At 37.6% G+C, this 12,141-nt stretch overlaps 2 protein-coding genes across 2 annotated transcripts; both read left to right on the top strand.

Annotated features, from left to right (window-relative positions):
• The first annotated feature begins 1,067 nt into the window (after positions 1-1,067).
• On the top strand, positions 1,068-6,530 carry nqo1 (NAD(P)H dehydrogenase, quinone 1). The gene is made up of 6 exons (XM_031848718.1): positions 1,068-1,195; positions 3,302-3,469; positions 3,910-4,040; positions 4,545-4,658; positions 5,094-5,195; positions 6,122-6,530. The coding sequence occupies exons 1-6, from the start codon at positions 1,192-1,194 to the stop codon at positions 6,461-6,463; spliced, it is 861 nt and encodes a 286-aa protein (XP_031704578.1). The 5' UTR covers positions 1,068-1,191; the 3' UTR covers positions 6,464-6,530.
• Positions 6,531-7,533: 1,003 nt separating this feature from the next.
• LOC116384147 (gamma-aminobutyric acid receptor-associated protein-like 2) lies at positions 7,534-11,252 on the top strand. Its single transcript, XM_031848576.1, has 3 exons — positions 7,534-7,765; positions 9,689-9,744; positions 9,826-11,252. Exons 1-3 carry the CDS (start codon positions 7,732-7,734, stop codon positions 10,102-10,104), a joined length of 369 nt encoding a protein of 122 aa, XP_031704436.1. The 5' UTR covers positions 7,534-7,731; the 3' UTR covers positions 10,105-11,252.
• Positions 11,253-12,141: the final 889 nt, after the last annotated feature.

Here is a 12,141-nt window from a genome sequence, read left to right as displayed (position 1 = left end):
CTCAGTTGTCTTGGAATTGTAGATGTTCAGTAGAGATTTTAATTTTTCTGAGCCTCCACGATGGCTTAAAAAGTTAAATAAAATGGACATTTGAAGATCTGCAACAGGGCACACGTCTGTTGAGGAAGATCACGAGACACAATCAAAAGCTCCAGCGCAGCTACTAAATGGACCTCAAAAGGTATAAAATAAAGGTAATCAATGTTCCTAGACTGATTTTTATTGAGTTATATTCCTGTTCTTAGATTTAAATTTATTTGATGTCTCTTTTATTTAGTATACAAACATATATTTTATCTTTGCCATTTAAAAAAATGTATTTATTTTTAAAATGTTCCTTTATCTTCATTTGCTTATTTTTTTTTATACTTTTCCAACATCAATATACAATCTCATATTTTTTTAATAATTCTATAATTGTATATGAATAGAATTTTATAATTTTGTCAGATAAATTACTGAATATATGGTACCACGGATCTGTTGCCAAGATCAAGAATTACTTCAAACTAAGCTAACATAATTTAGAAAAACAATAAGCACAGAAAATAAGCAAAGCAGAAAACAAACAATCAGTAGACAACAATCCAATAAAAAACAGATAAATGAATAAAAAATCAATAAGGGGAAAAGGGAATATATATATACACATAAAGTGTTTGAAAGGTTTTCTCCTCTAATCTCCCAGTCAGTCACAACAGCCGCTTTGTAGGAACTGGTGACAGGTGACATTAAACACGGGACGAGACAGAACAGCTCAGGCTTTACTAAACTGACGCCTTCCTCCACTTTTCTTCTAACGAGGTGAAATTAAGTCGGATTAAAGAGTTTATTAAGGCACATGACCTCGCCGGGTAATCCCTTGAAAGTGACCCAAACATTCTTTTCCAGGCCAAATGAAACCAATCTTATCACCAGTGAGTCCTCGCACGCACGCACACACACACACACACACACACACACACACACACACACACACACTCCTCCCTTTCCAAACAATCAACTAAACCGGTCTTACAGTTTGACAGCAGACATTTTTTTTCTTCCTCTCCAGTGTGTTAGTCTTGACTCTGAGAGACATTTGCTCCATCTGATATCTAACCATGTTTCTCACGCAAAGAAGCCCACGGAGTCTATAAGAGCCGCCTGGAACCAGGTCTACAGTGCAGACGGATCCAGCAGACACACAGCATGGGTAAGACTCTACTCATCCACTGTTTTCACTTCCTGTAAATGTGTTTCTCTGCTGCTCTGACACACAACTCTTTCTCCAGACAAACCAAACTTCTGGCCAAAATGTGCTCTGTTTTTTCTAGAAAGTGAACGCATAATCAAATAGCAGAAAACACTGTTCGATCATAAGTGTGAGACCAATTCATCCATTCATAATTTTATCTATCTGTTTCTCTGCTGCTGTTCTGACACTCAAACCAAGTTCTGGGCAAACTTTGCTACATTTTTGTAAATAAGTTCACGTAACCTGTAAACAAATTGCACAAATTTAGATTGTGCAGATCTACGGTTCTTTTTTTTTATGCGTCAATGTTGCATAATGTTTTTTAAACTGTAAAATTGCTGTTTCTCATAACAATAGATAACAATTTATTGTAATTTGCAGTTTTTCATTTTTATAAATGTAAAAGTTGTCTCTGCACAAACCGAACTCTGCTCAAAATTTGTTGCCTTTTTTTGGAGCCTTGTAAGTGAACAAAGTTGGTCAAATGAATCAGGAGCCAATCATCGTGGTTCGATCATTAGTGTGACGACAATTAATCAATCCAAAATGTAGGGTTAATAACTTTAAATCTATCATAGTCATAAATCTGTTTCTCTGCTGATTCTCTGACACTCAAATCAAGTTTCGCTAACAAATATAAAAAAAGTTGTTTCAAAGATAATTGTTACAGAATATATACTTTGTTTTTATCACTAGCGAACACATGTTAGAGTATTTTAACGTTTAATGTTTGAGATACTTTGCATACTACAATTATCAGTACTGCATCATATCATGTAAGTATATTTATGTAAAAAGTAACTTTAAGTGTAGAATATATGTAGTGAAGTCAACAACATTTACCTCTGAGATGTAATGGGGTAGAAGTATAAGTAGATAAGTAGATATAATGGAGAGAAGTATAAAGTAACAGAAAATGAAAACTACAAGTATGTCGAAATTGAAATTTAGTACAGTACTTGTGCAAATGTACTCAGCTATATTTTACCACAGAGTGTAATATAGTATGGGATATACATTTAATATAGTAAAATAGTAGTAACATACATAGTAACATATACATAATATGAGGTATAGCACAGCAATAGAACATATCATAGAAACATAAATATTATAGTATAATCTATATTAAATAAAGCAGATCACAGAATGATTACACCTTTAGTTTGCATCATCAATAGATTATTCTGATCTTATTATTATTCTGGGTTTTCTCCTTCAAAGGTTTTGTTGCTGTTCATTCTTTTAGAAAAATATAAACAGATTTTACGGAACAGAAGTCAATGTCGGGGTTTGTTTCTCCTGAACCACCTTCCAATACTTCTCTGTTTATAAGTCGTAACGAATGGCTTCATGAGTGCTTAAATCAGGATGCGTTGAGATTCGTCAGAAACCTTTTATAATAATAGCTCTTTTAAGGTTGGGTAAAATCTTTGTGGCTGATGTTTTATCCTCCTCCCCTATCTGCAGCTAAAATAATAAAAAAGAAATACAAATGACCGATTTAAGGTACCAATTTATTGCCATCTCTGCTCATATAAATACTTTATTACCTCAGTAAACATTGTAAACATGAGTTTATGGTCTCAATCTCTAGTTTCAAGTCTTCTTCAATACAGCATGATGTTCACTAAGTAAATTATGGTCCATTTAGAGTCAAACAGATCTTAGTACAACCAAACCATAATCCATTTATTTATCCACTAATTAAAGCAACATTATGCAACCTTTTTAACCTGAACACAACAGCTTGAAAATAAATGTGTTTGTCCGACTAGTAACAGGGAGTTTTTCCGCCAATAAACGATACAACCCCACTTATTGGCACTTTGAATGAAACATTAGGGCTCGTCTATAGTACAAATTAAGGTGTAGCAGGTACAAATACTGTAGACTTGTGTTCAACCATTAATCAAACGGTTAGTTTTGACTGCTAAACTGACATTATAAAGGATGATTTATTAGAAAAAACACTGCTTTTACTCAGTGTTATACTTAAAAAACATGTTGTCTTTCAATATATATATGTGTGTGTGTGTGTGTGTGTGTGTGTGTGTGACACAGCTCAGAAGACGGCCCTGATCGTGTACGCCCACCAGAGTCCGGGTTCGTTCAACGCAGCGGTGCGTGATGTGGTGATGCAGGAGCTGGCGTCGCAGGGCTACAGGGTCCTCGTGTCCGACCTGTACGCCATGAACTTCAGAGCCAACTCCACGCAGGGCGACATCATCGGTGACCTCACTGTCACTGTTTCTTTATGCTAATGAGCTTCAAGAGGTCATATATATGATCCCTTCTGGATATCAGGGGTCATGCTGTTGTCTTTTTAACGCAATGAAAGAATAAAGCTGGTGTTATTCTGTTGTTTTCTTACTGTCAAATAGACAATAGTACTTTTTACAAAAAAGCTCAGTTGTGTTTTAAGTTTTTATAAATCAAACAAAAGGAAATAGAGCATTTGTTGGGGACTATTTTCAGTGGCGGATTAATCCACATTTGGCACTCTAGTGAATATTTAGTGCAGAGACAAAAGAAGTATCAGTCTTTGATGTGCACACACACACACACACACACTAAGTGTTAGATACATTCACTGTTTGGTATTTTCATGGGATTTGTTGACAGAAAGAAAAACATATCCTTTCAGTTCTGACAGTGTGTGTTGTGTTCAGGTGACCTGAAGAATCCGGCGCTTTTCCAGTATGGAGAGGAGACCATGCACGCCTGGATGGAAGACCGCCTCAGTGACGACATCGTGGCCGAGCAGCGTAAAGTAGAGGAGGCCGAGCTCATCATCTTCCAGGTCAGAGGTCACTCACATCGCTGTAGTTTCTACCAGGCAGCAAACTCGGATTCCGAAAAGTGATGCCAATGCTGAAATGCCTTAAAGCTGCATTCTCTCTAGTGTCCACCAGGGGGCGACTCCTCTGGTTGTATAGAAGTCTATGAGAAAATGACTCTACTTCTCTCTTGATTTATTACCTCAGTAAACATTGTAAACATGAGGTTATGGTCTCAATCTCTAGTTTCAAGTCTTCTTCAATACAGCATGATGTTCATTTAGTACATTATGGTCCATTTAGAGTCAAACAGACCATAAAGCAGGGGATGCTTTAGGGCAGGGCTTACTGTGATTGACAGGTCTCCATCAGAGTGCTGTCCGATCTGGGAGATGTCCGTGTTTTTGTTTATAACTTTAACCTTTTTACGGTGTTGAAAACACAGATTTAATTGAGAAAACAAGCAAAGAAAGAATAAAACAATACAGTATAAAGAGATAAATATCGTCTTCTGTCCCTTCTCCCAGTTTCCTTTGTACTGGTTCAGTGTGCCGGCCATCATGAAGGGCTGGATGGACCGAGTTCTCACACAAGGCTTCGCTTTCTCCCTGGAGAAGATGTATAATAACGGGGTATTTAAGGTCAGTGTCTCTCATCATCACACATCTCTTTAATCAATACACAGAGGATATCACTTTATATGAACCAGCATTAAGAAATGGTAAATTAATACTAAATCATACTTTAGTTAGTAGTTATTTTACTGCAAAAAAACAATGAAACGATATTCATGTATTTTTTTTTTAAATTATTAGTAATGCTATAAATTATGTTATTTTATCATTAGTTTGTTTAATATGAAATAATTTGTTTAGAAATTATATAATGTATCGACAACAACTATTATACTCTGATTTATTTAATTGATGAACAAATCAAGATGTACAAAATGATGACTTAAAACAAACACATTGCCATTTGGTAACACTTAAAACTTCTCATATGAATACCTATTATATATCATTAACACTGTTTAATAGTATTAATAAAACGTGTATTTTTGTGTTTCCTTAAAGGATAAGAAAGCGATGTTGTCTTTCACTACTGGAGCAACACAGACGATGTTCCAGCCTGATGGGATCAATGGAGACATCAACATCGCCCTCTGGCCTCTACAGGTGAGCGACATAAACACAACTGTTCATTTATTATTACCTCACGTGTTAGCTGGAGGAAAAAACAAAGGAAGGGCTGAAGGCAAACACGAACCACATCAGAGTCTGTTGTTGGGTGCCAGAATCAATATAGCATACAGTACATTTGAGATGATACACTTGATTTGAGTCTTTAGCGAGCAACGATATCAGAGAAGCATTTCATCATTTCATCAGCACCGATAATAGGCTAAACTATTAGAGAGATGAAGAGGGGGCCCTCATGACTGTACTGCTATGAAAACACATCAATGCGGATGTTAATATTTTCATTTCCTAGCATATTTCTAAAAGCATTTTAGGGGATCTATTAGCAGAAATGCAATATTAATGTTTTCTTCAGTGTTTAATAACCTTAAAATAAGAATTGTTGTGTTTTTATTACCTCAGAATGAGCCGTTCAATTCTGGAACGCATCATTTTCACGAAGCCGGCCGCCATGTTTCTACAGTAGCCCACATTGGACAAACCAAACACAGGCTCTAGATAGGGACATTCGTGGTTTTACACCGGTCAACGTAGTCTTCCTACGAGCTTAGCACACGTGAGAAGTTTCAGTTGGTTGCAATCTGCAACCTCACCACTAGATGAAAGACTACACACTGCACCTTTAAGACAATAAGGGGTTAGAAGTTGAGTTGAACATAAGACTGTAATTGATAGTACTTGTGAATGAATCATAAGGGCGTACTGGTGAACGTGTGGTAAATACCACATGATCACAACATTCCTGGTCTGATTCCAGCAGCTCTTGTATTCATCTCAGCTGTAAACTAATTTGTTTGGCAAAATATAATGATATAATCCACAAGGATTAAAATGTGTTCTGTGTTGGTGAACGGTTATTAATTGTCTCTCTCTCTTATTTATTTGTCTCTTGTTTTTTTCAGAACGGCACTTTGCACTTCTGTGGATTTCAGGTTCTTGCCCCTCAGATATTCTGGAGTCCGGCTCACTGTCCCCATGCGGTGAGAGCCATGATGCTGGACGGATGGCGAGCCCGAGTAAAAGGACTGTTGGCAGAAAAGCCTTTGACCTTTGCCCCCTGTGAGCTGTTTGACCTCAGCTTTCAGGGGGGGTTTCTGCTTTGGCCCAAAGTGAGGGAGGAGCGAGAGTCGCTGCCGTACGGCATCACTACAGGACACCATCTGGGGAAACCGCTGCCGCCTGACAACCAGATCAAAGCTCAGCCTGCTGATGAAGGAAGTGCCAGACCAGACTGCAGGAACTAGAACTTCTCTGTTCTCATGTTAATACCAATATATGGGAAATAAAAACTGAAATAAAAATAATTTAAATAACTGGAACTTCTATTCTATTCAGATTTAAAACATTTTATTTGCATACACACTGAAGACTGAAGGCTAAAAGTTATACCATAATATACTATACCAGACTATACTATAGTATACTATGATATACTATACAACACTATACTGTAGTATACTATCCTATACTATACAAGGCTATACTTTACAATACTCTACTATCCTATTCTATACAATACTATAGTATTCTAAACTATAGGACACTATACTATACTATACCGAACTTCACTGTAGTGTACTATACTATACTATGCAACAGTTTACTATACTATACTATGATACTACGATATAGTATACTATACTAGGCTTTTATTATAGGGTTTCTGTGTATCAAATCGTGACAATTTATTTAATGTATGATCATGAACCATGTTAGCACAATGTAAGCTACAACAAAAACTAGATTTTGACACAGGGACTCGCTGCAAGATGATATTGGACTTTGGTGTTGAAAACACTTTCAACGGGGGAGCAGACTTTGACTTACCACCGGCTATATCCAGTGTTTCATGTTTTTATATCTCTGAAAACTGAAGATCTTTATGGTCGGGCTCTGGGATGTTGTGATGGCCGTTTTCTCCCATTTCCTGTTATTTTATATAAAAATAATGTAACTGAATGATCAGCAAAATAATCAACGGATTAATCGGTGATATAACTAATGTATTTATAAATTATTTGCAGCCTTTGGCTACATGATGCTGTCGGATATGGTTGTGTTTATGTTCTCCACAGTGGGTAAGACCAAATATAACTATCAGGGTAACCAATTTAGAAGGTCACCGTGTAAATGCCACTTAAACAACGTGACTTTTGAACATCAAACAGCAAACATCAAAGATCCCCACCACAATAAATATTCGTATTTGATTTGAATGATTTAAGTGTAACAAAAGTGAGAGCGTCCCATTTTCTCTCCTGCCACCCCCCCTCGTGTGTGCGGTGGAATGGAACAGTCCGGGTGTGACGTCACCGCCTGGGCAGTAGTCTGATCGTGAAGAGGACATTGTTGTTTGTTGTTTTAGTGTCGAACAGCTGTGCTGTGTGTCCGTCCCGTGCATCCATTTTAACAGTCACAATTTAAAAGAGGACAACTTTAAAGAAGTACATTTAGAAATATATTATTTATTGATAATCTGCAGCTGCATCGAGCGACACAGAGCCCCGGAAACATGAAATGGATGTTCAAAGAGGATCACTCCTTAGGTAAGGGAGGTGCCAGTTTTTGATGGACAACAAAAATATATAAATGTCCACGCAGTTAAATATTTGTTTGGTTGTTTGGTTTACTTTATGTGCATGGGGTGAATAGATCCGGGTTTAGAGTTGAGTAAATGCCTTCACAATAACGTCGGTGACACAGACTGGCCTGTCCTGCAGGCTTTTGTTTAGAGAGGAGGCTTTGCTTTTTAAATATAGCCGTTAAATAGCCGTTAAATATTAATGTCAGCTAATGCAAAAGTCAGTTATTCTATCTGCACTTTATATCTGATGCGTTGGGTCCATGCAGATATAAAACCATCGCGTCTTTGTTCGTGTTTCAAGCCCAACACGACGACCCGTTTTCGGGCTGATGGTGGATGTTGACACGTTAAGCTGCTAAAGCCTCCATTATATCCGGCTGGGATAAAACGATGCGATGTCTGTTTTATACAGATGAATATTAGTTTTTACTTTACTGCCAATGTTTTATAAACTGGAGGCCTGACAGGAAGGAAGCAAACGTTGTTTTGGCAGGAGAAGTGCGGGCCTGCAGGCTGGTTTTATCTCACATTTCAGTATTTTATATAATTAATTCAGATTTTTTTTCTTCTTTTAAATCAATAAATCGACAAATTGTTTACACGGAAGTGAAGACAAATGTCCTGCTTAGCTTTAAAATGCCTAAAAGGATTCCTTCAAACAGCATAGTTTGTCTAAAGTAGAACACATGCTAACATTAATTATGATGAAACATTTGAGACTCAGAAAGAAAGCAATTCTTTGCATTTGTTGATCTGAAAACTAAATTATATCTGGTATTGTTATTGCTCAACATTCATAATCTACATTTACTTCCTGTTGACAGGCTAGCTGCTGGTAGCAGACAGTGTTTATCAGACTCTAAAAAGAAGCTTAAATGCTCCGTTTACATGTCGATTGATGAGCACAGGTTACATGCTGCTGGTGAGCAATAATGTGGGCTTTGAAACGCAGCAGCTTTAAATGTTAAAGGTGTAAAAACTGGCATTTGGCATCTCCACCACGTGTTATTGTTGGTGTCAGTGTTGAGACTACGTTACCCAGAAGCCCCTCTGCTTCATGTGAAGAGGGTGTTCTTCATTCAGATCAAGTTATTTATTTATCACATGCACAACAATTACAGAGATGCGATCTAAAGTCCAACAATCATCATTAAATGTATAAAAAGAAAATGTATCAGAATCAGAAAACAGTTTATTGCCAAGTATGTCTGCACAAACAGAAATAATATAACAATTACAATAAAATATATGAGTCTAAACACAAGATAGTATAATAATAATCACAATAAAAAGTTAAAATAAAGAATGAGATATAACATAAATAAATCTAAGTGATATAAATTAGAAGATTTGATAATAATTTTCTAATTATCAGAAAGTAAATTCAGGGGAATTTTTTTTTTTAGTGGATAGATGAAAAACAAACATCATACACAAGTACTATTATAGAAGTAAAGAAGTATAACTTTTGTTCCAGTTGGAGTAAGGTGTGCATATTAATGTAATTAAGTCTTTAAAAGATTTTTAAGAAGCTCAACTGCATTTTGCAAGAAGTTAAGTTTTCTCCAGTTAACGATTCCTCAAAATCAATGACGCAGCGTTTTCATTCATAATTCAGATAATAAAATAGAAATAAAGTGAAACTTTAATAATAATTGCTAATGTCTTTCTGCAGTTCTAGAGTCGCCTCTACAAAGATTGCTCACAGAGTTGATGAGCTGATGTTTTATTGATGAAGAGACTGGATTGATGAGATGTTGTCGTCTTGATCCTCTGCAGCTGCCTTTTGAATCTCTCACCTCGGCTGTTAAATATTGATCTCTGTCCATCACCGGTTCGTCTCTCGTGTAAAACCATCACATTAACGCTGCTTTTTGTCCACCAGAACATCGATGCATAGAATCAGCCAAAATCCGCAACAAGTACCCTGACCGGGTCCCGGTGAGTGACACCTCTGAGACGCTGCTTTGTGTTGTGCTTCGCTTCACGTCTGTAATCGAGGGCGTCTGTGCGTTGTGTCAGGTGATCGTGGAGAAGGTGTCGGGGTCGCAGATCGTGGACATCGACAAGAGGAAGTACCTCGTCCCCTCCGACATCACGGTGGCTCAGTTCATGTGGATCATCAGGAAACGCATCCAGCTGCCCTCAGAGAAGGCCATCTTCCTGTTCGTGGACAAGACGGTGCCTCAGTCCAGGTCAGGGCCGGGGCGCTGGGTTTGGGGGGGTAGTTATTTTCAGAGGTTCCCAATTCCCGGGTCGATTACCGGTACCGGGCCTCAGAACGTTTGCAAGAGAAGATGATGTGATTCTGAATGATAATTATGTGTGTTGAGAGCATAAATAAAAAGAGATCACACCAGAAGAGAAACCTGCATGTGAACGAGCGAATAGACAGCGATCGATCGACAGTAAATTAATTAACAGCTCTTTTTTTAATTTGTTTTTTTATATAATTTTAAATGTCAAAAAGTGCATAATTTGTCCAAAACCCAAATATATTTTTATTTGAAATCATAAATGACAAAGAGAACCTGTAAAAATTCACATTTGAGAAGCTTCGATCAGCAAATATTTGGCATTGTTAAGTAAGTAAATGATTCCGTGATGATCACAACAGCACAGAGACGCCTTCATGGTCATAAACGGTAGTCGAGATAAAACTTGAGTCAAATGACTTTATAGCTTTTATCAACAGGAACTCTGTTTAATTCCAGACGCTGTCACAGTCGGGATGAAGAGTCTCTTTTTTTAATTTCCCGTGTGGCTTTTTATCTCATTTATTACACGAGTCACTGCTCCTCTTATTATAATGCCAATTTAAGAAAATAATGTTTGTTGAAATAAATTGATTAAAAGTAAGAAGGTGGAGTAGAGTGAGTAAAGACCTGGAGAAAGATATGAAAGTACAACGTCATGAGTTAATGTGTTAGGAGTTCATATTCAGGCTGATTCAACACTGAGACAGAGGGAGCAGTAGTTACACCCATCACTCCTCTCAGACCAGCCGTGACTCAGCACTTTCTGTCTGTATTTTTAGCCCCGTCACAGAGAGAAAAAAGGCCTCTGAGGCCAGCAGCCTTTAACCTTTTAGACTTGTTTCTAAATGTAGAGATCTGGTGGAGAAACAGCCGTCTCACACTCAACTATCTGAGCTTATAGTCTTCAGTTTCTACTCTAATTTTACTTTGGTTGGTAATTATGAGCAGTTAATCTTGTGATAGTTTGGAAAATAGATAGTTGCGTTCAATAGAGACTTCTTTTTTTTTTGCCACCTACCCTCTCTGTGGCTTTCAGCTCCAACCCCATTGGTTCATACTGAAGAGACACATCTTTAACAACACCAATACATTGGTTCAATTCAGTCAGTCATTTCCTAAATCAGCTGGTCACTGTAGGTTTAAATCAAACAAACAGGAGGAAATAGTGCCTTTGTTGGGGACTATATTCAGCGGCGGATTAATCCACATTTTGTGTGTGTGTGTGTGTGTGAGTGTGTGCGTGTGCGTGTGTGTGTGTGTGTGTGTGTGTGTGTGTGAGTGAGCGAGTCAGAATAAACGAATGTGTTTGTTCATGGTGATGAAGAAACAACAGTAACTAAGTTTACACACTAATATTCCACTATTATTCTGAATAAGACAATATTCAGAGTTGGATATGATTCATGTAAACATCATATTCCGTTTGGCTATTCCTAATTAGCTCTTATTCCGAATGGAGCATTTTCCGACTAAGACGTTCTGTGATATGCCGACGTTATTCTGGTTTCATGAGCATTCTTTGGACGTACGCATCGCATTAGGAATATGCGTCTCGACGGGTTTTTGTTTTGCGGCGCTTTGCGACACACAACCTCTTTGCTGTTTACGAGCAGCTCTGTGAGCTGAACACAAACCAGCCAGCCGACAGTTTGCAAAGCTGAAGGAGAGATGCGTGTCTAAAATAAAAAAAGGAGAAACACACCTGCCTTTAAGGGTTATGAAGGACTTGGATAACAACAGGTTTTTGGATATGCACAAATATCTCAACGCCGACCTTTTAAAGAAGGTGTTTGAAGGAATAAAAGAGGGAGGCTGAGTTCACACGGTTTTGAAAAAACATATTGTGATGCAAAGAAGCAAAATGGCTTCTGCCGTTCCACTTTTCCATATTTTGACGGGATAAACACCATTGTAGTGGCCATTTATCCGATAAATCAAAAACAAACATTAATCAAAGGGCCACTGTTGCATCATGGGTTTGTGGTTTACGCAGGCAACAGAATGCATCGTCCATACAGGATTTTATTATTTAACAAGCAAACTGTCGCTGCCTCTCCTGCTCTGGTAAAGAACACCACAG

Source organism: Anarrhichthys ocellatus, unplaced genomic scaffold (genome assembly GCF_004355925.1).
Source record: "Anarrhichthys ocellatus isolate YVR2014 unplaced genomic scaffold, GSC_Weel_1.0 scaffold8, whole genome shotgun sequence".
NCBI lineage: Eukaryota > Metazoa > Chordata > Actinopteri > Perciformes > Anarhichadidae > Anarrhichthys > Anarrhichthys ocellatus.
Note: the sequence above shows the minus strand (reverse complement) of the source record. Positions and strands in the feature narration are given on the sequence as shown.